Source organism: Pithys albifrons, chromosome 6, assembly GCF_047495875.1.
Source record: "Pithys albifrons albifrons isolate INPA30051 chromosome 6, PitAlb_v1, whole genome shotgun sequence".
Classification (NCBI taxonomy): domain Eukaryota; kingdom Metazoa; phylum Chordata; class Aves; order Passeriformes; family Thamnophilidae; genus Pithys; species Pithys albifrons.
The window spans coordinates 38,883,120-38,910,590 of NC_092463.1; the positions used below are offsets into that span (position 1 = coordinate 38,883,120).

The window sequence follows — 27,471 nt, forward strand, 5'->3', positions numbered from 1 at the left end:
CAGCTTTTTGGATTTTGACGTGATTTTTTTTCTGAGGCTGTAAAACTGAAAGCCGTGGCTGCTATTATCAGTCGTTGCTGTAGTAGCAAGAGCTGCTAGCTTAGTGGGAGTCAGATGCTGGAAACTGGTATGTGATTGATAGCTGTGGTTGGTTTGAGGAGGTAGCTTATTTTGAAGGACAGCTTTCTTGAAAGGCAGGAGTAATACTTTTTAAACTACCTGTTCTGTTGACCTGATGCAGGAGTGCACAAAGCAGCTACCAAATGTTAAGACTGCTTTCTAAAGTTTCTTCTCTGGACTGAGGATGTGTAAGAGATTTTTTTCCTTAGTTTGCTTTGGATTTCTGTGCATCCTGTGCAAGGCTGTTCAGAGCTGTGCCCTTCTATAACCTGGACAAGCAGCACAGTAATTTAGTCAAGATTATTTTAGCACCCTTTGCCCACTTCTTACTGTGTAAATCTCTTCACCCTGCTGCTCTCTAATAACCTTATAAGAAGTCTGTTCCAATGTTCCGTCTGAAATCCAAAGTATTCAGCTATGCAGAGCTTCCGAACAGCAGGAAAGCTGGAACTGTTGTGTTTGGTGATATTTTAGGTGTACTTGCAATGCTCAAATTCACTTATAATTAATCATTTTCCTTTTCTAGGTACCAAAAACATCCATATTTTTGTCTCTCTGGCCTAGCATTAAACTGTTCTAAAAAAAGAATAGCACGATCACAGAAAAGGCCAGGTGGCTGCCAGCAGCTTCTCTGAGTCATATCCCAAAGTCTGATCTGAGGGTGTATTTAGGATCAGATCTTTACATTTGTTAGTTGCTGGGGGAGCCTGGAGAGGAAAGTGGTGACACATGTCTTCCCTATTTACAGGTGAAGGTGGGATCTGGAAGAAAAAGCATCTTTGCACAGAAGATGGCTGCGAAGAGAGCTGCTGAAAAGGCAGTAACAGCTCCCTCTGCTGCCGAGTACGTCCAAGTAAGATCACCCGCCTCGGATGCCTTGGATCCTGAGGAATCAGTGGGAGAGGCAACTATCCCCAGCATCAGAGGTGGTAAGTGGAGAAGGTTATGCTTATCCAGCCTATCGTATTTACAGAGCCTGAGTAACCTTAAACATCAGCACACCTTATTTTTAAGTTATGGTAGAGTTGCTCTCCTCGGTTTAGGAATCTCAAGGTCACTTGTAATGTCTGTTTTGTGTCAAGGATTTTAAATGGTCTGAGACACAAATTAACATTCTAAAAATTGAGTTAACTTCCTCACTGATTTCCCTTTTGTTTCATATAGGGCCAGAGAGATTTATTTTTTGAGGTTCTTGTCCTCCTTTTTCTTTTTGCTTGTTATATTGAAAGTTTTTTCTTGTTTCATCGTTGATTTACACAACTTTAGAAAGAAGGTGGTTCTTGTGCTTGTTGAAGGCATTTGAGACCACAGTGATGTGGGTTCTCACTCCTACCATGATGCCTGAAAGCTCAGTCTTCTCTCACCAGATCTGCTGCTGAGACTGTGGTTTTGCTCCATAAGGAATGTTGTGAGGCAGTGCTGATGAGTCAGTATCGCCTCCAACAGTTACTTGTCTGACAGCGACATGACCAGGAAAGATGAAGCCAATACACCTGGTATCAGCATCTCCAGGTTTTCATTTTAATTTGTGTGTGTGTGTGTCTTGGGCACTCCAATTTGTTTAGACCACCATGTGTCTGGCTTTTACCCTGACTCCCTCTTCACATTGAAATAGAGGCCAGATGTCATTTGAAGATTAACATAATTTGGTTAAGGTTTCTGTCAGCCTTGACCCCCTTCAGAGAATTGGTAAGCAAACTCACAGGTATGCTTTGCTGTGTGCACAAATCCACCGTCCAGGTCACTATACTGTGCTTACTGTATAGCCTGTTACAATTGGGCACATGCAATTGTGTCTGAGAAATCTCAAGGGGAAATAGAGCAGCCTATAGCTGTGACCCTCTTGAAGCAGAACACTTCTAAAATGTAGCAGCACAACAGAGGGATTAGAAAATGGTTTGGACTCCTCAGCAGGATCATAGAAGGAAGAGAAAAGAAGGAGCTCAATTTCTTGTCATAACAACATGTTTGTGGTCTGATAACCCTCAGTTTAGTCGCTGATGCGGGGAAGCTTACTGAAGCTTTTACAACATCAATCTACCTTATTTCTTTCTGATCAATATGCAAAATAACTTGTGTGGAAGTGACAGCAAACCTTACTGATGTTTTGATGAGTGTCATTGCTGCTGTTTGAACAGGGATTTGATGCTTTCAGGGTAGGCTGGTTTAGGGTCATAGAGGTGTTCCCAGTCAATATATGGAGCATATGAGTAAAACACAAGGAATAAAGCCACTAAGTTGGGTCTTTTTATAGTTGATTACAGGATAGCTGGAGGGTCTCACTGACCAAGGGAGTATGTAACCCTGCTGCTATTGTTAAATGAAGTGAGCATTTTAAATGGATTTAGATCAGGTGATAAAGGGAATTTGATTTTGTGCAGGATAGGAAAAATGTCTTGCTGCTGGAACTTCTAATATGTTTAACCCTTAAAGGTGAGTACAGGACAGTTTTAGAAGCAAACATACCTGTGTTAAGAATGTATCCTGTATCACTCCAGAAGCTGGTTTACCTGATAATTTTCTGTCTCACTCAGCTAGGTTGTGGTTCAGCTGACATACACATGTGGGTTTAGGTATTCTTGGGCAGAGAAAGAATCTAATATTCACTAACATGGATGAATGCTCTAACTCCTGATTTGTGAGTGATACTCCAGTTTACTTTTTTCTTGATGTTACTTTTGCTTTAAAGAAACAAAATTAATTGCTTTCCCCCCCCACTCCTCCTAAAGCTTCTAAAGAAACAAGATGGAAATGATGTTTTGTTATGACATGGGATGAAAGCCCAAGTATTTTAGTTTTGTTTGAAGCTAGACTAAACTTCTTTACTCTTATTTTAACTTTGTTACCAAGGTGAAAAAAAAGAAGAAATTTTGCAAGCCTGGTAATGACAGAATTGAGATTTTTTCATGATGCTGTAGACACTTAAATTGGTAAGTGCTTTCTCTGCCTGATCTTGTAGATAAAGCTGGTGACTTTTTGACCTCTCACCGTCCTTGTCTCATAACGGGAGAGGGTCTTGGAAGCCAAAAGAGTGAGCAGGAAGCTGAAGCTATTCACAAAGAGAACTTGGAGAAGCTGCAGTCCATGTCTGAGGAAGAGATCCTGCAGGAGCAGGCAAGGCTTCTGGCTCAGCTGGGTATGTGCTTCTCAGGGTCAGGTCGGGAGGTTTACTGCATGTGTGGGTGTCCTGAAGTCTTTGCAAGTTCACAGGTCAGAGATGGGAGCCTAGAATTCCTGCTCATTCCATGTATGGATCATCTAGCTTCCATGCTGTATTGGTAGCTTATGAGTATGAAGAAATTAAAAGGCATTTATTTCTCAGTGAGAAATGGTTTGGCTTAAGTTTTTCTCATCCCCTCTCTGCTGTGGGATAAGATGCTCCTTGAATACTGTTGTTTACACACCAAATATGTGGTTACATATACATGTATTAAGATCCTAGAATGTAATTCTCTGAAGCAGATAAGAAAGCAAAGCTGTAGCAGAGCTGAGGTGAGAGCGAGCCCTTGGTCTTCCCCTCCAAAATACTAAAAGTTGGGCCAGAACTGTCATTATCCTGATAGGGAGAACATATGGGCATGTGGGAGATATCAATTCAAATCTATACTTAGTATACTGAGTGGAAAAACTTATGACTACTCTTGACTTCTTGAAAAAGTGTTTTAATTTTCAGGCTGTTGGGTGTGGGAGTTCTGTCAGGGGTCTGGTCTCTGGTTTGGAGCCCTGTTTACAGTGGTGCTCTGGGAATGCCCATCACTGGCAGCTGATGACCAGGCAGAGGAGAACACTGACTGGTCTGTTTGGTAAAACTTCGTGTTATCTAGGGGGCTGCAAAACTTGTTGTCATTGGTTTCAATGAATTTATATGCTCAAGAGGAGCAGATGTACAGATGTAGGTGGCAGACAAGGATTTTTTTAAATACCCATAATTTCAGATCCTCTAGCATCAAATTTAGATGTGCATGGCATTATAGATGCATAAGTCGTGGGCTCAGCTTAAAGATCATATTAACGATCATGACTTCATTGCAAGCGGCAATGGAATATTGGTATAACTAGAAAGGTGGCAAAGGAACTGTGCAAAATAATTGCAGACAGAATGTTTAGGTACATCCTTCATTCAGAGACCTGAACTCTCCAGAATTACTATTTTGTTTAGTTTCACTGCTTGTAACAATGACATGTGTATGAACTGTTAATGCACTTTCTTCTTGTGATGGATTTGTGATCTTTGCTCCTTGTCCCTGCCACTCCATCCTTTTGGATATTAGTAAAGTGGATACTTAAGGAGTTTAAAAATTATAGAATGTATTTTAAGTATTTTTGAACAATATTTTTCTGAAGCAATGTGTTTTTTTATATGCCCTGTGGGTTAAAATTGTAGATCTTTCAGTCTTTGAGGCCTTAAGGAAACTGAGAGTAATTTTGGAATTCCCAAAATATCTGTGGGTAGGGAATTGAGCATGATGAAGCAGCTCCTCAGCTGAATTGCTGACTTACAGATAAACTTTGGAACTGGACAGGCATGTAGCTGTGGATTAAGGAGACCTTTTCTCCATATTTAGGAGTGTGAATGATTTGTGGGTGTTAAATGCTGCCCAGTCCCTGAGTTAACCTCTTAGTTATGAAGTAGATGATACTCCATGGTGTAAGGTATGAGAATGGGTAGACAATTCCATACTGAGCAGTATCTTATTGTTGGTGTTGTTCTGGTTTTGTTCATGGAGACTCTGCACAGAAGCAGGCTTAGTTTTTGACATAGTGTGCACAGATTGACATGATCTATGACTTGTTTGCCACTGTGCAAAATGATGAAATAATGAATACAGTCTTTGCTGTGTGCAATGAAGTGTGAGAAAGCGACAGGTCTGCCTTCTTACATTCAGTAAAAATATGAATACTGTAATGGGACCGGGCTGAATGCCTGTCCTTCGCCAAGGAGGCTTTAAAACTGCATCATGAGGAGAAGGTACAGCAGTCAAAAGTGTGGGATAGATGTTTCAGAGACATGGGAGTAATTTTTGAGATGACTTATCTCAGGTAAAGAGCATTTCTGAATGGCTTGTCCTTTGTCCTCTAAAGAATAAATAACCAATGTAAGTGTTATGTTCTTTTACTTTATGTATCTCTGATGCTGCTTATTGGAGTATTTCTGTACCTTGTACAGACTTGGGCCAGAACTGGCACAGAGGCACAATCTCTGACTGTTCACCTCTGGCATAAACTTCCCAACACCATCTTCTAGGTGAAGAGTATTTAGAGACAGCGCATGCCATCCAAAATGGTGTGGGATCCATCTGTAACAGATCTGAAAGTAAAATTATGGTCTTAGAGCCATAGGAATATAATCTGTCCTTCAAAACACATCTACCTCCAAAGTGTTTCTCTTCTGCTCAAAAGCACAAAGAAAATGGCCGCGTTTGTTTTCTGAATGTTGTCAGATGATAATTGACTCTCAGGATGAGGAGTCAATTCAGAAGAAACAAATTCTTCTTGTAGCTTAATATCTACACTATGAACTGCAGCTCTAGTGCAATTGAATAAAGAGCAAAAATTCTTTTTGTGCTATCTGTCTTGTGTATTCTCATAGTGTTCAGATTGATGCCACTGAGTGGTCCACGGGCAGGGTAGGCGAACTGTCAGACATGGATCCCTCTTGTGAATGTAAACTACAGACCAGAATTGTCTCCATAATTAATAGTCTTGTTTGGTTGTGCCTTTTCAGTGTCAGGGAAGGGGGAAATAAAGATTTATCTCTTTATTTGTAAGCTGGGAAAATAATTAGAATTTTTGTGGTTGCTTTACCTTGAAAGAGATTTGTCAGTTCTTTCTCTGGTGTCTCCTCACCCATGAGTTGCACCCAGCTTATGTGCCTAAGAGGTCATAAAGCAGTGAAGTGCCTCAGTTTGAAAGGAAATGACAGTTGGTACAGAGGAAGAGGGCATGTAGAAAAAGTTGAAACATAAATAGCAGGAACCGTAAGCGTATGAAGTATTTTGAGACTTTTTGTCACATCTCTGTTTGTTTCTTTGTCAATACTTGCAGATCCCAGTTTGGTTGCTTTCTTAAAATCACAACGTAGTAACAATGAAGACCAGAAAAAGGAATTAAAAATGGAACAGAACAAACCAGAGGAGTTTGTGGAATCTCTGCCCGTGGCTCAGTGTGGTGTAAGCTCATCTCTTTCCATGCAGGGGTTGCATCTGGAAGAATCTGTAAGGAAGGAGGGAAATACGAAGGTAGAAATCACAGGTAAGAAACAAAGTTCATGTTGTTAATTTTCTGAATGTAAATGTAAGGTTTTTATGGCATTTGTACATCAGTCCAGATTGGATTGATATGTCACTTTGTTAGTGATCCAACCCAGAATTTTATCATATTTTATTTTGGGTGGAAATAAAAATATCTCTAATTTCTGGATGGGCTCCACAAATTAGAAAGGTGATACACTATGTAATGGAGGTGAGCTCTTCAGTGAGAGATCTTGCTTTGTTTTTGCAATATGTTCTGAGGCCTCTAGGGGTAAAGTGTAGTTTCAGCTTGGCATTGTTAAGTCTGTTCCGTTGTGTGAACAGGAAAACAAGAGTCTAAGTAGTGAGATTCAGCTCCTGCTTGAAGAATTTCTTTTAACTGGAACTGACTGGGAACAGGAGGGTGTTGGATAGGTGATTTGCTTACAGGATAGCACAGAGATGACAGTCTCACTTCAGAGAAATTGCTCATATAGAGCATGTATGTCTTAGCATGACACTGCTCCTCATGGCCTTGCTCTGTGACTTGTATCTTAGAGCCCACAGAGTGATTTCCACACGATACAGTTCTTTTCTTTGTGCTGTGAATGCAGTGGGAAGTATTAAGGTGTAGAATGTTCTGCTTTTTGAGAAGAATGTGACAGAGCTTTTGCCTCTTACGGCAGAACTCTTTAGTGCTCAGTGTACGCCTCTATGAGGAGAAAGCTGCTTTAGCACTGGCAACTAGAGCAACCCATACGTTTTCATGGCAAAGAAAGGAAATGTTTTTTCCCTTAAGCTTCTGATTTTACTGTTGCTTTCCTCTCTGCATTTTTTTTTCTGTAGCAGTTTCTTTTTCTCTGTGGTAATTTTTAGGCTCCCATTCTCATTTCCCCCACTCTTTTGTTCATAGTATCCTTCTCCCACAATTTCATGTCAATTTTTGGCTGTCTTTGTCTCTTGATCCTCTCTTCTGATCCATTCTACGCATACTGATTAAAGAAGTTTCTGAATCACCTTTGGATTTCATCTCGATGTTTGCAAGAGATAACAACCATTTACCATTTTCTTGCTGAGAGGGATGAATCTGCGAGTGTAGGGGTGTGTGTGTGTGTACACGTGTGCAGGAGAAATAGAGCTTATTAACCTCTTGTTGATGAAAACACTTCACTGAACAGTGCTTTTGCTGTTTCTCCCCAAGTTTTACTTTTCTACAAATCCATCATAATCAAAAGGCCTATTTTTATTTCTTTTTTAGTTCCAAAACAACTGAGTGCACGACTAGCACCAGGTTAAGTAACATTTTCTTACTCGTCTGGGAGCAATAAAAGTGTGTTGTTCATCCTATAATAATGGAGTTCCATAGTAATGCTCCTGGGAATAGCTCAGTTTTTAGAGCATTGTGTGCTAACATCTTTTGCTTCCTATAGAAGACTGCACAGGAAAAAAGAGGACTTTTCCCAGGATATTTCAAATAACAAAGAAAGTGTGAGCTGGAACACAGTTATAAAACTAAGGGAAGCTTTTCCAGCACCTGAGTTTATGCCCACAGCCCATCTTGGCCAACAGTAGATGTAAAAGTTAATATGTTGTTAGCACTTGATATTGGGATTTTAGGATCTGTTCATGCTCAGAAATAAACTCATCAGGAATAACCAAGCAGAAACGGTCACACTGAATTTCTCTAGGGGGAGGATGATGACACAACGCAAGGGGATTGCTCAAAAGTCAAACCTGCCTCTTTAATGAGGGAAAAGGTTAATGCTTATTAGAAACAAGATGGTGAAGCCTTTATCCAGCAACTTGTAATCTCGTGAAATGGAAAAGTAAATTCTGGTGCTGAGACAAGAGGGAAAGCTGTGAAGAGGTTGGGTGGTAGCATTTAATGTAACCCAAGTCTGAAAAAGTTCAGTGCAAATCTTGCATTCATGCTGTTAGCTTGTGTTTCTGCAAAGGGATTTCTCAGTAACAATCTGCTGATGCCTTGAAATATATATCCATCTTCCTTTGTTGACAAGATCATAATACTAAGGGCTGGTAGTAACATGTGTAATGCTGTTCATAGAGTGATTAACTCAACCCAATCAATTTAGTCATTAATGGAGAAAACATTTTGTTAAATTATGAATGTCAATATATTTCATTTTTCTGCTGATTTTATTTCCTCTAGTTTTGCATCTACCACCCACAGACATTCCGCTTTCATACACTTGAGATGCTTTTTCCTTCCCTTCAATTAAAATGCGTGCTGAGCCTTTGGCTGAAATTCTGTGGAACAGCTTTCTGGCCGAGCAAGATAACTCTCTGCTTGGTTCCTTGCCTGATTCAATACTACATTGATCATAAGGGTAAAGCTTCATCCCAGAAAGGATGAGTTCTCTTCCTGAAAGATTATCTGTTAATTGGAGCAAAGTAAAAGGCCAGTTATCAGCAGGAAAGATCTGATGAAAGAAGAGCATCTCAGTGGGACTCACTGTTCCTTGCAAGGGAAGACCACAGCACTAAGATTAATAGCTGGAATGCAAATGAGTTCTGGGCAGTTCCAGCAGGAGTGATGCTGCTGCTTTTCATGCCCTTGGACTGCCTGTTCCTGTTCTTGTGTGTGATTCCTTTTGAGACTTCTCAAAGACTTCTTAGCTCATCTCTTCTCATTCTGGTTTGGCATAGTAACCTGCTCACAAACCTTTCCTAGTGTTTAAACTTCCAGTTATATCTCTCTGGTCCCTTGACTTCTGACATTTTTGCACATGCTGATCTGTCTCTTTTCTAGGGCAACTCTTGTGATGTCAGACATAAATTACTTGTTTCTCAAATTATTCTAATCAAAGGTCTTTATAAAGTGAAATTACTAATTCTTCCTTTTGTACTTGTACCTTTGAAATTGTTTAGCTGTGCAGTTTCCCCACCATGCTGTCTCCTTGGCAGGCTATGCAAATTTTCAGCTGTTTTGATCTTGCCAAGGTGATCTTCTCAAGCCTCACAAAAGCATTGTGAATGCACAAAAGCATGAATAGTAGTGATTTTGCTCTTTTCAGTGTATCTAGGCTGAAATCATACTGGCTTCCAATGATTTGCTTGGACTCTCTGCATTAATACTTTTGAATTATTTCACGTCTCCCCTAATGCTCCCCTCCTTGAATGATATTAGTTTGCTTTTTAGTAATATTAGGAATGCTCCCCTCCTTGGATGATATTAGTAATGCTCCCCTGCTTGGATGATACTAGTTTGCAAAAGTAGGGCTGATATTATTTTTTTCTGCATTGGTACTGATAATTTGCCTTATTTGTGTCCTGATTTTTGTTCAACTTCTCCTAAATTAGCCTTGTCTGTGCATTTCATTACAGTGCTGTTTACTTCCTCTTCTAACTCTCATGAAAGATGAAAATAGCTTTAAAACCTTTGCATCAGACAACAGTCAGTTTGTAAATTGTTTTCATTTTACATAATCCTATGTTTGAAGCAGTCTTTAAGCCAAGTAGCTCGGCAAAGGGGGAATAGTATTTTCTTCATCCCTGTCTTGGAAAGTAAGACTGCCCTTTCTTTCCTCCCCTGCCCAAAGATGATGATCTGCCTGTGAAGCCCAGGAAGGAATGGATTCACATGGACAATGTGGAGTTTGAGAAGCTGGAATGGATGAAAGATTTGCCCTCACCCCGGCAGAAGAAAACTAGAAAGGTTTGGAAGCAGAAACTGGTTATTTGTGTGTTTGTGTCTGGATCGTGCTTCTCAGCAGTAACAGTTTTGAAGTCTTCAAAGACTAGTCTTCTGGCTAAGTCAATTTTTAAAAGAATTTGAGGCCTGACCTGGGGAGTTTTTGAACTGTCATCTTCCAACAGTTGTAGAAAATGGTTTTAAGTAAAGAATGTATTGGAGAGCAATAGAAATAATAGTTTTCTCCCTCCACACATTTGTTGCAGGGAATGCAAGCTCGATTCAGTTTAAAAGGAGAATTGATTCCTGCAGATGCTGATTTGCCAACACATCTGGGCTTGCATCACCATGGAGAAGAGGCAGAGGTAGGTGTACATGCATTTTCATTTTCTGGGTTTGATTTGGCAGATTCCTTTTGTGTCAAGGTTTTTTAGTGACAAAAAAAATCTTAGAAAAATGCAGATGAGTGGTTTTTCTTTAGAAACAAACTCCCCACACAAATTGGGTCTGCATGTATTAACTGCTTTACCTTCAGAAAACTCTGTTAGTGTTATTAAGGTTCTATGGTGCTGGAAAAAGGTACATGTACTTCCTTTTCTTAAGAAGTTCCGTATTTTCCTATCACATCAATGATGAGAATCTCTTCTGCTGTTGTCACAAAGTGGAAAACAATATTGTGTTGCAGTTTTGTTTTCTGTTATTCAGTCTTTTACAGTTAATCTTATTTTAAGAGGCCTGTTTATACCTAAAGCTGAAGGGTTTGTTTTGCTTTCTTTGTTTCATTTCCCCCTGCTATTTAGAGGGCTGGTTATACTCTCCAAGAGCTCTTTCATTTGTCTCGCAGCCAAGTTACGCAACAGAGGACACTGGCTCTACAGGTCTTAGGTCGTATTGTTGAAAGGGTAAGTCACTTTCTACGAAATTTCTCCCCATAGTTCCAGTTTCTGATTTATCAAGGCCCAGATTCTCTCGTACTAGTTGTTTGCCTTCTGTTGATCAGTGAAGGTGAGCAAAGTCACCAACAGTGTGTTCTTTTTCACTTAGGATCCTTACTGCTAGAAAGCCTAAGTTGTTCGGACATAAGAAATGGAAATTGGTGTTTTCTGGAGGGTTCCAGAGTGTTCTTCCAAAAAGTTGGTGACAGTGTTATTCGGCAGCAGTGCTGTGGCTTCAGTTCTTTAGTGGATTTAGACAGAATTTGGGGTTTTTTTGGTGTTAGTTCTGTGACAAACCTATTCTTGGCGTTGACCCCTTTCACTGTTGTCTGAGCCAGCTTCATGATGTGCATTTCCGTAGGAGGTGAGAAAGAACCAAGCCTACTCACAGAGCAATGTGCCAATAGCAGAAGGCAAAATGAATACTTTTGTGCACATTTCCATCTCTTGAGGGAAGTGCTAACCTTCCACCTAATGGCAGTGGAGGCAGAGAAGAGTAACAGTGTAGTTTTGAGCAGGACAATCAGACAGAACAAAGTCAAGTCAAAAGATGGGTCCAGACTTCAAAAAGAAAGGTTTCCTGCATTAAGGAACTGTACTTGTGTGCCTCTGTACAATGAAAGGAGATAAACTGTATGCAGGGGGTTTTCCTTTGTTTTAGCAGCTTTACAGTAGAAATAGAAAGAGGGAAAGACGTGGAATGTTGAAATGTACCCAGCTGAGATGAGGCACCCTTAACCTTGGCTCTGTGTGACATACTTTTCAGGCAAGGCTTGGAGAGTTTGCTTCCTCCTTGAAGGGCAGTGTTCTGCATCTGCTGCTTGACGCTGGGTTTCTCTTCTTGCTGCGCTTCTCTCTGGATGATGCAGTGGATAATGTCATGGCAGCATCTGTTGGTGCTCTCCGGGCTCTGCTGGTGTCACTTGATGATGAGGTGAGACAATCATTAAGTGCTTGGGTTTGATTTCAAACTGAGCTGTTTACAGGAATCAGAAGACATGGTAAGGAGCTTAAACAAAGGCTTACTGGATGGGTTAGCTTAATGGTGAATAGAATATCATAGCTCTGCTTTGGGACAGACAAACGAGTGTGTTATCCTAGTTTGAGAGATTCAGGTTTTCCCTTGTGTTTGAATTAGCTCTGCCCTATGACTAAATTCAGTGAGGGCTGCTGCGTTTCTCCTTCTGTTGATGTCTTTGCAATCTAGATCAAGCCACTACTAATGTATGTGTAGAATTTAGTTTTGTTGATATGGCCTCTTACGTTGTTTTCTTATAGTTTTCCTGCTTCTTAACAGATTAAATATTCTCCTTGCTTTCCCTTATACCTCATAATAATGCCATTTTCTTTTTCTCTCATTGTCCATATTCTGCTGTTCTCATGTGCTTTTGTAACACTGATACATATCTAATTTTACCTTCCCATGTGTTTATTTTCTTTCTGATGCTTTTTCACCTGCTAGAAGTTGAGACTTCTTTTAGATGCTCAGAGCTACTAGAGAGCCCTGAACAGTCTGATTCATGGTTGGACAGAAGCCGTCTGTTATATGCAAAGCATGCTATGGGCTCTGTTACAACTTACTTCCTTCAGAGCTGCTTCTGTGTCTGACTGCAAAGGGGCTGGTGATAGGGAAGAGTGGGTAGAAGACCACTGCCATTTCTACCAGGCCTGTAGAGCTGTCCCTAGTGAGAGGCAAGAGAAATTAAGGACTAAGTGGCTTTCTCCACGTTTTACTCCTTTTCTAAGCTATGAGCCTAATGGTGTTCTGCTAGATGAGTCCTGCCCACCCATGGTAGGTAATTAGTGCTACAAATCAGCTTCTTATGTGCTCTTCTTTCTTCTGACACTGCTCTGGTTTATAACTGTCTGCAGTGCTCTGATTTTGAGATCAAAGCTTGTGGCATGATGTCTTATGTGAGCAGGGATTACTGACTGTTGGTGCCAGAAGCAGCACTCTGAGTGCTGTGTCAGTATATTTTCTAGCTTGGAGAGTCCTTTCTAGAGTCTTGTGTTGCTGAATTTTGAAGTCTCTGAGAAAGGGGTAGGGCTGGAAGTCTGGCCTTCTGCTCCAGGATTTGTAACATAAGTAGGATTTATCCATGCTATAAACACAGAAGATCAACACACATAAAAATCACACTGTCTGAAGGTTTTGTTCATCCATCAATGGCTGTAAGAAGGAAGCAATTTGTTTTGTTTCCTTTGAAGATCCCAGCTGCTTTTTCTTAGGCTTTTGTTTGTCTTCATGGAAGGAAGAATACAGTCCCAAACTCTGTGTTACAGATGTACTCATAGCTTCATCCCCTGAAATCATGCCTCTTCTGACCATGTCACCCACCATCTTCAGTTAATATTACTTTTCTTTCTTTTATTTTTTAAAGTCTGATGATAACTTGAGCTTCCTTGTTATTTGGCGGTTGAAGTCTACCTCTTTTCTGACAATGTGGTAGTTATTTCTGTTTGTGGATTCAGGAAATGGAAATTTAAGGCAGTTATTAAATAGTGCAAGCACTTGATTTGGTGCTCTGTTATATTCTAAAACATTTTGGGTGAAGCAGGTCTGTTATGGGAGCAATCCCCTCTCTGAAGAGTTGAAAGCTCACTTAATTGTTTCCCTGGAACTTGAGAGTGTCTGACACTGTCATTAACTGTGAATGAAAAAAGGAGGTTTTCTATTTGCTCATGCTGAGGGGTGTTCAAATAAAATTCAAACAAACATGAACAAATACACCAGGCAGTCTTTATTTTATCATAACAATGTGTGCATATTCTTCCTGTGTTATTTATGACCTAAGTTCCATGCAGGTCCAGAAATGGTAATAGAGCCAATAAATGCCAAAGCTCAGGTGAACTATATCCTTGGTGGTTTGTGTATTTAGTTATTTATTTAGTATCTTAAATGTGTCCCAGTTAAGCTAAATTTCTGTTACCTGTGTAGTGAATTTGTTTCACATCACAGTAATTACTTTTCATTGTTTCCCAAGTGTGTGTATGTGAGGTTAAAACCACTTCCCTGAAAAAGCATTACTTTCTACTTGTATATGTTTAGAATACCCTTTATTATGTTCCTGTTTTCCTGATCTTAGATAGGAATCAATAAAGCATTCCATAATGAAAAGCATTTTTGAAATTTTTTTGTCTTCCATGATTTCTTTGGGAAAAGTTTTTTTATATGCTTTTATTCTTCTTATAGAAATATCTTGATTGGACTTTCTCATGGTACCAAGGGATGGCTGCATTCCCTTTTGTCCCTAACAATGAGAAGGAAGAAGAGGAGGAAGAGGAAGAATTAAATGGAACAGAGAAATCTCAAGATAAAAAATTGAAGGATGAAAACAAGCCAGATCCAGATGTGGCCCAATATGATGTTGTAAAGGTAAGCACAGAGTTAGATCCAAGATCTTTTTAGGAAAATAGCACACACAGCACTGTGCTGAGCCTATTGAAACACCTACCTTCCTGTGCATGCTGGACAAGAGCATTCTGAACAAGAATTAGAACTCTTTCCTGGCTGTTGGTTGTTAAGTTACTGTCATATATTACCAGGAGGATGATTTTGTTAGTCTCTAAAAATGTTGAGACTTGACTTGTGTGATTTCATGGGAAACTGACAACAAGCCACTGATGACCTTGTAAAAGTTGCTGAAAAGCTGCATACAGACATGACTTTCAAGCTTGCTTACTTGACCTAAAAGTGAAGAGGTTCAGCCAATAGTAAAATGTCTGTATACACTTTTGTAAAGTTAAACAAGAATATTACAGCTAGATAGTTCAGAACTAGTCGATTTGTACAATGATACTTTTTTTTAATTTGACGTAAAGTCTCTACTTATTGTTTCCCCAAATTTCGTTCTTCATACTTGCATTTCTTACATTAAGAGTTTTGCAACATTTGGAAGGAATTCCTCCCTCATTTTAAGCCTAATCCCATATTTTTGATACAAGATCTAAAAACCTTTCTATCTCAAACTCAGTGGACCTGATGCAACTCTCTTGTCTGCTGCAGTCATTAAAATCTGTGATCACATCACTTAGTCCTTTTGCTTGCGCTTGTATTCGAATGGCAGTTGGTTTAAAAGCATCACTGGGTGAAAGAATTACTGTATTTGGGCATCTGCTCTTGTTTACAGGCTTTGATTTCATTGGTGTTCTACTGGGTGTGTGACACCATTTAAAAAACTTGACAAAAGAATCGTAGATAGTCATGAGATCAGTTTGTCATTCTGGAAACAGTTGCATGGTTCGGCAGAATGGATTTTAGCTTGTTCCAACTGATCTGAACTTGGAAGGTATTTGGGATAAAATTCCCAACTGTTCCCATTGTTGTGAAATTCTGTTTCACACCTGCATGTTGGCTGTTACAACCCAATTACTCCACACAGTTGGAAAAGGAGTATTTAAACTAGCTGCTGAACTTGGTCTGACCTAGAATTGCAACTTGCTTGGCTGCAACTTTTGAGAAGTATCCATACTACAAGCTCAGGTGTTACAGATTTGCCTTTTCCCAGAACCAGGAATGCATAACACTGTGATGTAAACTGAAGATTTGTTTCCTGGCACTGCCACTGATCATGGTCCTCTACTCAGTGAACCATAAATGAAAAATCACATCATCTCTATGCATCCCTTTTCCTACTGCAAAATAGGAATTCATGTCTGTTCTCTGTTTCTGTCAGTTTTCTCTGACATGACAGGTACTATCAGACAAGGTGCTGCACTAGCTGGAGGTGGTGTTTAGCCAAAATAATTCAAGGAGCATGAGAACCCTTTTTAGCAACAATAGATTTTAATAGTGCTTTATAGGGAAGGTTATTTTCCTATTTCCTGTCACTTGCTAGCTTTATACTCTGGAGAACACAAATATCCAATCCCCACCAGTGGTCTGATTCAGAACAGAAGTTCAGTTGTTCCTGCTTTCTTGAGGTAACTCTTACTCATTTGCCAGTATACTTGCAAATTCACAGAACCTTCTTTTTTTGGTTCCCCACTACTAATTTTAAAACCATCTCTGCAGAAGATGTAATAGAATCTGCTTTGGTCTTTCAGCAACTGAAGTGCAGAAAGCAATTGTTCAGACCATAATGGATTTTTTTAACACCCTTCAGGGACTTTTGAAGACCCGGATCCAGCACCGTCTGAGGTACATCCTGGAGGTGGTGCGACCTGTTCCAACAGTAGTCCTGGATATACTGCACATCCTCACTCACATAGCAAGGCACTCCTCTGAAGCATGTAGCCAGGTAAATCTCCCATTGTACAGGAGCTTGAGAATGATAGAGAAAGGTTTGAAAAAGTGAAGAAAGAAACAGGCAAAGTTATGGCAAGGAGATCAGACAAACTTGTCTGTTTTGCATGTCTTCTGCATGCCTACATAGCTGCTTACCTTTAGTTATTTGTACTGCCTGCTATTTCTCTACAGCTGCTTGACTGCCCTCGGTTGATTGAGACCATTGTCAGGGAGTTTCTCCCTACTCAATGGGATCCCCAAGTGGCTGAACCAGGATTTTTAGTTACCAGTCTCCATGGAGTTGCTTGTGCCAGTGCTATGAAGTTCATCAGAGTGTTGGCATCTGGAGGCCGAAATGCAGCAGCCAGGCTGGTGAGTGGTTCTCAGAAGAGCTTTCATGATTATAAAGGCCTTTGCTCTCTATACCTTACTTTCGAAGTAAAGAGAGAAGTTTAACTAGAGGTGACCTCTGAGCTGAAGCTGAAATAATCAATGTGAAGAAAGTGCATCAGTGTATTTTGAAGGAATTGTCAGCAGTGTCACAATAAAGATGATTTTGCTGTGTAGCAGTAGAAGATCTGTCTCAGGCTTTTCTCTGCTTTTTTTATGGTCTGTAGTGCAGTTATGCAAAATCACAGAGCAGAGCACAGCACAGTGGTGCTGACCAGTAGCAGGTGTTTAGAGCACCCATTGGGGTGTGATACACTGTACTCTTCTGAGTTCTAGTCATAAGTAGCATAAAGCTGTATAAACCAGAGACTTAATCACTGTCCTCATGTTTTGAAACCCTTGTTGAACTTTTCTGCCATTAATTTGTCTTAGTAACTTTGAGGTCATTTACCAGTATTTTCAGCTCTGGATGAGTTCTGGACAGGTTTTCCACTTTGGAGATAATTGGATTCACTCGTACAGGTTGTCATGGTGGTGCTATAGATGTGTAAAATCTACTGAGAGCAGCACCCACTACAGTGCAAAGAGCATTTCTTAGGGTTCTTGGTTCAGGATTGTTCACAGTGCCTAACAAATTGCTATCCAGGAAATTCCTAATATCAGTAAAAGAACACCAATCTGTGCTATAAAATACAGAGAATAATGTGCTGCTGATGAATAGTGCCATATCTGAAGGCTGTAAGTGGTGCTAGAAACATACTAGAGTAAAATTTAGATAATATTCTGCTTCAGGGTTTGTGTACTCCAGGTGTTTCAAAGCATGCAAAAATTGCTTACCAAGTTCCTGATGCTCAGGCTTTGGTTCTGTTGCACTCTCATACAGCTTTTTACACACACTTAAACATGGGAGTGGAGGATAATATAAAAACTAAATCTAAACCATCAATGTAGGAATTTGTTTTAGGTAACAGCAAAGTTCTTCCATCTTCCTTCTGGAAGTAAAATTGACTTTGTCCTCTGTCTTGTAGGAAGGATGTCAGAACTGATAGTCTGATTCATCAGGTCCTTTGATTTCTTGTTAGTGTGCATTGATTTCCCTACAAGATGTCTCTAAAGCATTTGAGTTTTAAATTGTCTATAATATGTTCTTGTGCTGTGAAAAAGACATTGTTGCCTCATTTGTTTAGACCGAGCCCACATAAGCTTTTGTATGTGTGGAAGGAGGAAAGAGCTCTTTTTTATGGTTAAGTAAAAATACATAGTTGTAGGGGAGGATAAAAATTATTTTTAGAGAACTGCCAATGAGTCATGTCAAGCTTAATTCAATACTAAAATAAGCTCAGAACATTTCCAAGGCATCAAAATTCCATAACCTTTTGAAAGCAGTAGGCAGGAGGTACCCTCTTTATAAAATAAACACAGAATCATAGAAGAATTTATGTTGTAGAACCTCTGAAAGGCATTTAGTGTGACCTCCCAAAAAGAATGTTAGCATCAATTCAGTACTTTTGTATACAGTATTTTTCATAAGATGTATCTTTATGTGTAATCTTGACTAATAGAGTTCTATTTAAGACTGTTTAAAGAGGAATAATTACATATATTTTAAAAAATCTGTTAAGTGCTGCAGAAAGCATCCAAAACACGAGTGTGTGACAAACCTCCATCAGAAATCATTTAGGTGTAGTTGACTTGCATTAGGAATGGATTAGGTAGCCCTAGGCATCCCTTTCAGGAATACTGCTCTCTTAATAGCTATTGACTATTAATCCTTTGTAGTATGCTCCTTAAGATTACACAAAATTAAGACAGATTTGAAGAGAGGAGTTTAGAATGGGCTGAACTGAAATCTGCAGCTCAAATTTTGTATGTCAGAGTAATGAGGTAATGATGCATGCAACTGATGTCCCTTATCCCTTTGTCTGTTTTGGTTTTCATTTTTTTTTGCTTATATGTTTTACAGCTTAACACATTTGAAATGAGAAGTCGGTTAAGTCGATTTATAGCTGAAGACCCGCTGGATCTGCTTCTGCCAAGGGAAGAAGCCATCAAGTTAAGCACAGAAGCCTTCCGGCTGTGGGCAGTGGCTGCTGGCTATGGTCAGGCCTGTGATCTCTACAGGTACAGCCCAAAGCTGGAGAAATGGGGATGGAGGGCACAACAGAGAAGATGGGCATCCTGTTCCAGAGGGGCAAATAGAGGGTTCTCTAGGCTCAGTCTGTATTTCCTTCAGAGTGTCTTATCTCACTTTCTCTGGCCTCCTGCAGTAAAACTCACAGTTTCTAAAGGTATTGTCTTCTTCTGGTTGTTCATCTCCTGGGTTTAAGCACTGGTATTTCATTGTTTCTCCTCTATGGGAGCATGAATATTCTGTGTTTATGTGACATCAAGACACATAGTTTGCAGCGCACCTAGGATTGAATCTGATTGATCTCAGGCAGTCTTTGGGCAAGCAGTCACCAGCATGCATGCTGAGTGAGGCAGACTGATGCAGACAAACTGCATGATGCATTGACTTCAGTTCAGTACAAGGTCTTGTGCTTGACCACAAAGGTCTGCACTGGGATAGGTCTGACCAAGCTCAAGTATAGAATCTCCTATCTGTAATTGTACTGAATTGGGCAACAGAGTGTGTTTTGGAGCATTGGAATTACCCTGAAGAGGAGTAAGAGGGAGGCCAGTATTGAGTTGCAGAAGGGAGATTCTCATTCGCTACGGCATTTTGTGTTCTCCTGCACCATCAGGTATATTAGTTAAAAAGAGTAAAACCTGTATATTGTATTTTAGCACTGTAAATTATGTTGTGGAAAGAAACAGCAGAAGATTCCTGAAAGTTGTAAGGTTTTAACTGTGGATACTGCATCTGAGAATTTGAGAACTATTCCTGTGCAAGAATAAAACCAAAGTAGTTTTTCCGAGAGATAATGAGAGTGTTTGGAAACAGAGTATTAGGTAGGTCCCATTCAGATATATTTGGAATGGCAATACTATTCTTTTGTCATCTCCTTTACATGTCTGTTCATTTGTCTTATTGTGATGATGGTGATGGCTCTCATAATCTCATTTTAGCAATCTTTATAAATATATGATGGGAGGGTATAAAAGATAGAGCCATGTTCTTCCAGTGGTATGAAGTGAAAGTACAAGAAGCAAGGAGCACAAAGGGAAATACAGAAAATTTCACTGAAGTGTAAGAAAATTTTTTTTACTGTGAAGATGATCAAGCACTGGAGCATGTTGCAGAGCAAGACAGTGGACTCTCCATCCCTGAAGATACTCAAAATCCAACTGGACATACATCCCTGGGCAGTCTTGCTTTAGCTGTTGGGTAGTTGAAGTATAGATGATCTCCAGCCTCATCTATTCTCTGATTCATACTATAGTGATCTCTACCCTGTGCTGGTGAGGATACTGCAGTCCCTGCCCAAGTTGCTCAGCACTTGTCGTGGGAGGAGCCCTATGCTTGAGTTGTCTGTCCAGCGAGCTGCGACAGTAGTTACTCTGTTGACACAAGTGACACAAACAGCAGGCTACACATCTGAGCTGCAGGCCAAGCTGAGCAGGTAGGCTCTCTCTGCCTCTTCTGTACATCTGAGACCAAGATGGGTCAGGATTAAGAGATGGTTGGTTTTGATAGATATCAAAGCAGCAGGATTTGCTGAAGACACAGGTACTTTTCCTGGTGAAAAGGCAGAAACTCTTCAAAGCTGTGTACTAAGATAGCATGCCTGGTAAAGCTAGAGCATAACTCAGAGGCAGGAATAGCGCAGGAGAAGAAACTTCAGCTTATATTATGAGTAGATCCTGCATTTTTCTTTTCTGCCTAAATTGAATTGATCTGGTCTGTGGGAATATGCAAAGGCTTTTTTCCCCAGTCGCCATTGTTTGGTATTGCCTTTTAGATTACATGCAATTGAAAGTCTCTCTATTAAAAGTGATGACTTAGAGCAACAGTTGTTTCTGAAATGTATTTGCTATCCTGTGTCATTCTTCTACTGTGTTTCAGTGGTAACTCAGAAGATAGTGAACAGATTCCACCTCCTCCAGTAGTATGGAATCAAGTGTCAGGCTTACAACCCTTCCTTGAGACGAGTCTGAAAGAAATCCTCCAGGAGATGCCCCATACAGAAACTTGGCAAACTCTCCAGCCTCTGGCCACAGCTTGTATGATCTACTTGGCAGTTTATTACAGTGCATGCAGCCAACAGGTAAGGCCCGAAAATACAGGTTATCTTCCCATGTCATCAGTATCAGCTTATATATTACCTCAGATGCCTGAACTTTGAGGCAGTGCTGAAAAAGACAGGCATCTAGGTAGAACTAGATTTTGTTTAACACAGCTCATATCAAGGCTGTGTGATATTCAGAGTCACACAGGTCTACTGATGCTATATATTAGGAGTGCCAAATATCCTTTCTTCCTTTGAGATCAGAGTCTCAGTCAAAGTATGTGGTAGTGCAGTAATTATTCTGATTCACTGCAGAGATCCAAAGCATGAAGCAAATACAAGCTAATTTAGCTTGGCAATCCTTTCTCTTAGTAGCATAAATCAAGCCATGCATTTTTGCATTTGCTTTAGTCTGAGAGCTTACATGTGGATATCTACACTGCAGTCATCGGGTTGGAAGATTGAACATTAAGGGTCATGCCATATGAACTTTGGATAGGAAACAATAAAGATAAATGTATTTGTTGCCCCACTGACATTCAAGGTCAAATTCTGTACAATTACAATTTGTATTATGTGTCCATGTTTTAAAATGAGTTTTGTGAAGGGGATGCATCAGTGTGATGCCATTGAAAACTTATGTCTTATGCTTTAGTTACCTTAAAGATTCATGTTCTAAAGATAAATGCAATTTTCCTCTTTACTGCCCAACTGATGTGCCTCAGTTCTAAACTGGGAGAGCTGCCTTCAAGGTGCAGAGGTAATTTAATGGCTGTAGTTACTCACACTTGGGCAACTCTTCTGGAACTTGACAGAAGCAGCTGAGTTTATTACTTGTGGCTGGGTTGGAAAGTGCCACTATCTCTCAAAGATGTCTTCAGTGCCCCAAGGGTTGATAGTATCCTTCACTTGCTATCATTAGGCATTAGAGAACCAGGATAACCAAGAGGTTAATACTCCTTTTTAACCTTTACAGATATCCCAGGAGAGTGGCTGACAGCACAATATCTGAAGTCCTTGAACTATAATGTGCTGGATTTTTTAATTCTCACTAAAAAGAAGTTCAATCACCTACCTGTGGTTAGCTGATTAAAAAAAAATAAAATTGCATGTAGCGCCTTTGAATAGATTAGTGCAAAAAAATCAACTTGTATACTGACTAGTTCAGTGTATACTGAGACCTTTTTGGAGTATTTTTGGTAAAATACTAAGAACTAAAGTCGATATCTTCAGAGGTTTTACTGATCTCTGGAGGGGAATTTCATCTGGGGGAAAACTGGATTTTATGGAATGGAAGTGAGTATTTCTGTATCATAGAGCAGCATTCTAATGAAGGGAAAGAGCATTAAAATTTGCCAGCGTGTTCCTTTGACATGGAATATTGCTTACTTGGGTCAGAAGAATTTGGATGGTTCTGTAAAAGCCACAGTTCCTCCTCAGTGCAGTGTTCATCCACAGTCATGCATTGTTGGTAGGTCAATCACGCTTTTTCCACCTGATTTTCTTTTTTTCTTAATGTTTTTTGAGACCCTCTTAGTTCCACACAAGGTAGTTCTGATCACCTTTGTGTAATCTTCAATTTAAATAGAAAATTGTAGATGGTATGGGTGGGGGGAGGTTAGCCAAGTTTTCCTTTAGGAAATCATGGTCCCAAGGAACCCATACCTTGCTTCCAGCCAATTAAGAATCTCTGTAATGCGTTTTAATACTTGAGTGTGAGAACACCTTGAGGTGCCAGCTCTCACCTTCCACACTGAGCAGTGAGGCCAGCTCTAACCTAGAGCAGTAACACTATGTAGGTGATGTGGTCTGATCAAAAGATAATAAGCACAGAAAAAGCAATTAAATGAATTTGTCCTTTTGTCCTTGCTGGAAGGGGATCATCATTTACCATCTTTTCCTATGTTTCTCCACGTCTTCTGCAGCCATCAGTCAATCCAGTTGACTGCTTAGAGGAACTGGAACATTTGACATCTCGGGTGCTGCAGCCCCTTCTTAGCCAGCCAGCCATACACAGCATGTGGGACCTGCTCAGGTAAAGCCATTTCACTGCTAAGATGCTATTGCCAGAAGCTAAGGGAGCCTCATTTCTACACTGTACTGTGTAGCAGTTCTCCCCCCTCCCATTTCTTTTCCCTGTACATGTGTGCTCCAGATGTGTGAATTACAGTGCATCAGGGCTCTGTCTACTTGCACACTACTTTGTCCTCTTTCCCCTCACAGTGAAAGCATGATGGCCACAGAAATTCTTCCGTTCCTTCTTTTCTACTGGTGCTGGTTCATCTCTGCTTTACCATGTAGCTGTGTTTTTCATGTCAGTTTTAGATTGGTCTTAGTCACTCATGGCTTTGATTCTTTGGTTTCTCTGCTTCTTTTTAAAAAATCTCCAAAAGTAACCTTAATCGAGTCCCTCTTACATGAGGAGGTGAGTGTGTGTGCATGTACCATTCATGTGCTCTGTGTGATGCTATATGTATAAAATAATTTTACTAGATTCATGTCTTTAGCCTCCTGCAGAGCTTCACTAAGGCTTTGAAAGCCCCTGTGGAAAAGTGAAAAGCCACATACTAGTATAACATAAGCTGGCACTCTGGGTACAGTTAAGCACAGAAGATATTCTATCTTTCTGCTGTAGAGGGAGCCTCCTTACTAGGCTGTGATCAATTCTCTGAATGGGGGAGTGGGAACCTAAAAGGCCTAACTTGTAGTCAGGGAGATATCCATCTGCTTCTGAGAACATCTGATATAAAGGGCACTTGAAATTTTTGGGTTTAAGTGGTATTTGAATACCACACAACAGTTTGGCCTTTTTCTTTCATAACTGGAATTGAGGTCTGAAGCTCTTGGCACCAAAATTCCACCATGAGCACTCATTAGACCCTTTTCTGCCTGTCCTTGAGGTCTGAAAACAATAGGTTAGGTCAGACTATAAAAGCCCATCAGCAAGAATTCTTCTAGGCTGTTCTTAACATTGATTGGTAAAAATGAAGAGTCAGCTAATCTCTGCCTGAATATTTTTACAATTTTGTCTACATTTTCTGGTCAGAGTAGGGCCAGGAGTTCAGGGTACTCTGTGAGCCCCAGATGTGTTCATGCATTTCCTACATGTAATGCCAGTGGTAGAAAGAACTATGAATTTAGTTAGACAAGTAGTTGACCCTGAGATTAGCTCAGTTGGTTAAAACTTGGTTTTAATAATGCCAAGGTCATGGGTTCAATCCCCTGTGTGGGCCAGTGACTTAAGAGTTGGACTTGATGATCCTGTGGGTCCCTTCCAACTCAGAATAGTCTGTGATTCTGTGATTCTTGGTCACAGAGTAACAATATGGATCTTTGCGAGGGCTTTTCCTATTGCCCCATTACCATTGAGCAACATGCGTATGGTCACTCTTCCTTGCTGTGGTCTTGCCTGTACAGACATGGTGTATCTGGGATGGACCCTGCAAGCACTGCTGGTATGAAAAGTTCTAGTTTTGCCTGTAGAAAACATACACCAAGAGTAATTTGCATGGTCACGTTCATATGCATTAAAGCTAGGTTCTTTCTGAAAAGAATCTAAGAATATGCATTTCATGAGTACATAAAGGGCATAATTTTTGACATGTTGATTTTAAATATAATCTGGCTTTTTGGCTTTGCCTCCAGGTTTATTATTGTAATGTCTTGGGTGGGTGGGCAGCTTTATTAGCCTGGTTTGCATATGAATGTGGGGAAATGTGTATTTTTATATCAAAGGTCCAATGCTTTCAAATGTGTGACATCAGAGATGCGTCACTGAATCAGTATTTCTGCTTGTCATGACCAATTCAGCTGAAGATAAGAATTCATGACAGCTCACTGGCTTTAGCTTGTATGGCAATAGTGCTCACCGGATCAACTGTGATACTAGTTTTTTTTCTTGCACAGTTTTCAGGGCTTCTATTTTACTGTAATATGTGGTACAGTTCAGATGGAGAGTAACATTTCTTACAAGATAATTCCTCAGCATTATGAATGCTCTCTCTTTTATTTGTTCACACAGACCATGTTCGGCTTTGTGCAACCCTCTGTCCTGTTCCCCGACACCGGAATCTGTTTTCAGCATTTCATCTCTGAGTTGCACTGGAGGCAAACCTCCTTTGAGCCTGGCTGGCTCCAAGTCACCTTTCCCCTTCCTCACTGCCCTCCTGTTTCTCATCAATAGCATCACTCACATTCACAAGGGCCTGACCAGCAAGGTGAGAATAGACTTTTTCACTGTAAATTTCCCTGTAAATTCTAGATGAATGAAGAAATACTTATGAAGGGCATATTTGTGTCTTCCCAGGCTTAAAAGAGATGTTAGAAGGACTGTTAAAAACAAATTGCTTTGCATTTTTATTTTAAAACTATTAAAGTACTATACAGAGATATGCCCCTGTTTTCAGAACAGGTGGGATGAGGATATGAAAGATATCTTGTCTTTAAATTGCAATATGCAGTTGACACCAGGAAAGCTGGAATTAAAGAGCAGGTGATGCTTAAAGGATGGATTTATAAAGAATGTTGAGAAGAATAACTCATTTGGCTAAGCAGAATAAGTAGCTTGAGTGTCAGTGGAGGAAAGGCATGGTCGAAGCATGTATAACAAAGGAAAATGCAATAATATTAAACAAGAGAATGACTGCTACAGTGACTGAAGAGTTCCTTTCTACTTCACATTGTTCTGAATTTTTAGAATGAGTGAGTTTACTGACTCTGAGGAGGAAATGGCTGAGCCCTAGAGAGATGGAGTACCTAGCATAATCTTTCTCCAAGCCTTCCTCTCTCACCTTGTGTTGAATTAGGTATTTACTAATAGAAATATCTGGCCAGATAAGGGAAAAACATGTTAAGCCCCTGGCCAGACTTCTGCCTTATGAAGCACTGTATAGGCAGCAACTATTGGTTACCTGTAATGGGGATGGTCATGATGGATGCAGGTGAGCCCAGAGGCAGAAAAGCAGGTATTTACCAGGCTGTTTTTAAATATCCCTTTTGGAGTAGCCAACAGGAGTTCTCATGTAAGAAGGTAGGGGGTAAGCCTTGGAGAGAGCTATGCTTTACTTTTCTCCAAGCACAGACTGTCTTAATAGTATTTACCTTTACTTGTGATTCCTTATAGTACAGCTCTGTGCTGGGCTTCAGGGGCTTGAAGGATTATCTGCATCAAAGCTGGCAGACTGGACCTCCCTCTGTGACTCCCTCGTCTGCTTGGATTCTGCGCCATGAGTATCATCTGCAGTACTTTGTGTTAGCGTTGGCTCGGAGAATGGTATGGTTGTTACTCTTTAATTTCTTTCACCTGAGGAATTGATTTCACTGGCAATCAATCTTCACATCCAGGTTCTTTCTTGTGTCTTAGGTCTGGCAACTCTTCAGCTGACTTTTATGCCCCACTAGCAAATAACATTTACAGTTACTGATGTGGGGGTTGAATTCCAAAGTACTTTGGATGGCAAAATTATATTTTTGCATGTCTTTGGAAGGCACAAAGTGAGAACAAAGGTTTGAACTGTGCTACTAAAAAAGATGTCTGACTATATAAGGCACTCAGGGGAAGCAGAAAGATCTCTTGGTATGAATGCTGACAGCTCTTGCAGTCTGCCTTAGTCTTTGACTGTCCAGCTAGATCTGTGTCTTGTTGGCCCTCCTGTCCTTGTTAATTGTTTTTGTTACAAATGATACAGTGCTTTTATCTGTTGTTTTGTTTCCTGTCCAGGCAGGCACTTGTCCGGATTATACCCAGCATGCCTCACTCCATCACTGTGTTGCCATGGCATTGCTAAGCCGTCTGTTGCCAGGGAGTGAGCATCTGGCTCACGAGGTCCTACTGGATCTTGCCTTTAATCCAGAGTTTCTTCCGTAAGCTTTGCATGTTTTCCTTTCTCTAGTCTGGTACATGGGAAAACTTGGGGAAAATGGAGAAAACATGTTGACACTGCAATTTTGTCATAATTTTTGGCCTTTAACAAGGCCTATATTCAAATTTTAGTTATGTTCAGGCATGGAGCCTTCTAATCAGACAAGCACTGTGATTGTGTATTTCTTTCTGCTATATCAGTGTTGAGAAGTGTGACCGGTTTAATTTGATTTCCTCTGTGACAAGGCTTGTGCGATTCCTGGTTGAACTGCATCTGCCATCCTGAGAGTAGCAAGTCTAGAAAATAAATGGAAATTTGACATAGCCTGAAAAGCCTAATGAATCTTTCTCAAACACTTATTCAAATTTTTACACAAATTTTTGCTGATTTGGTAAATGTGATGTCTTCCACTTTGCACTGGAAGAAATCATGACCATCTCAAATATGAAGCCTCTCATATCTGGACAAGAACATGGTAGCAGTTTATCTTGTTCATCAGAACCCCTTTGACATTAGCCTCCCTGTAAGAAGTTGAACCAAGGTGCTGCAAGGAGACACTAAGTTTTTTCAGAAAGAAGGAAAGTTTGTGAGTGGATTTGTGTGTTTGTGTGGTGGTGCCTTGGTTTTTTGTTGGGTCAGCAAAATGGTCAGTCTTTGGTCTGAGATTGTGGCATATGTATTGACAAACATGCTCCACACACACTGTTTTGGTCAGTCTCTATGGTTCCCCTGACCTTGCCACTGCCAGCTGCAAAGCTACTGCTTTGGGAATTGTCTTACTGATTCATGTAGGCCTTACGTTGTAAGGCAGTATTTTACCTCAGCACCCTGACATGTGTGCTAATAAGTAGGCTGTCTCTGTGGAAAAGGTATCCCTGCACCAGATA

At 40.3% G+C, this 27,471-nt stretch overlaps 1 protein-coding gene across 4 annotated transcripts in view; it reads left to right on the forward strand.

Moving 5' to 3' along the window:
• The window catches only part of RPAP1 (RNA polymerase II associated protein 1), a 51,879-nt gene that overhangs the window by 17,303 nt on the left and 7,105 nt on the right, over positions 1-27,471 (forward strand). For 3 of the 4 annotated variants that reach the window (XM_071558389.1, XM_071558388.1, XM_071558390.1), the window contains 17 exons: positions 869-1,049; positions 3,080-3,256; positions 6,166-6,372; positions 9,911-10,026; positions 10,269-10,367; positions 10,803-10,904; positions 11,704-11,871; positions 14,131-14,313; positions 16,043-16,177; positions 16,357-16,536; positions 18,518-18,675; positions 19,938-20,117; positions 20,561-20,762; positions 22,649-22,758; positions 24,745-24,940; positions 25,846-25,995; positions 26,443-26,585. In XM_071558389.1, the coding sequence (XP_071414490.1) occupies positions 869-1,049; positions 3,080-3,256; positions 6,166-6,372; positions 9,911-10,026; positions 10,269-10,367; positions 10,803-10,904; positions 11,704-11,871; positions 14,131-14,313; positions 16,043-16,177; positions 16,357-16,536; positions 18,518-18,675; positions 19,938-20,117; positions 20,561-20,762; positions 22,649-22,758; positions 24,745-24,940; positions 25,846-25,995; positions 26,443-26,585 (2,687 nt within the window). The remainder of the gene's footprint in view (positions 1-868; positions 1,050-3,079; positions 3,257-6,165; positions 6,373-9,910; positions 10,027-10,268; positions 10,368-10,802; positions 10,905-11,703; positions 11,872-14,130; positions 14,314-16,042; positions 16,178-16,356; positions 16,537-18,517; positions 18,676-19,937; positions 20,118-20,560; positions 20,763-22,648; positions 22,759-24,744; positions 24,941-25,845; positions 25,996-26,442; positions 26,586-27,471) is intronic. The other variant, XM_071558391.1, reaches the window with a different exon arrangement.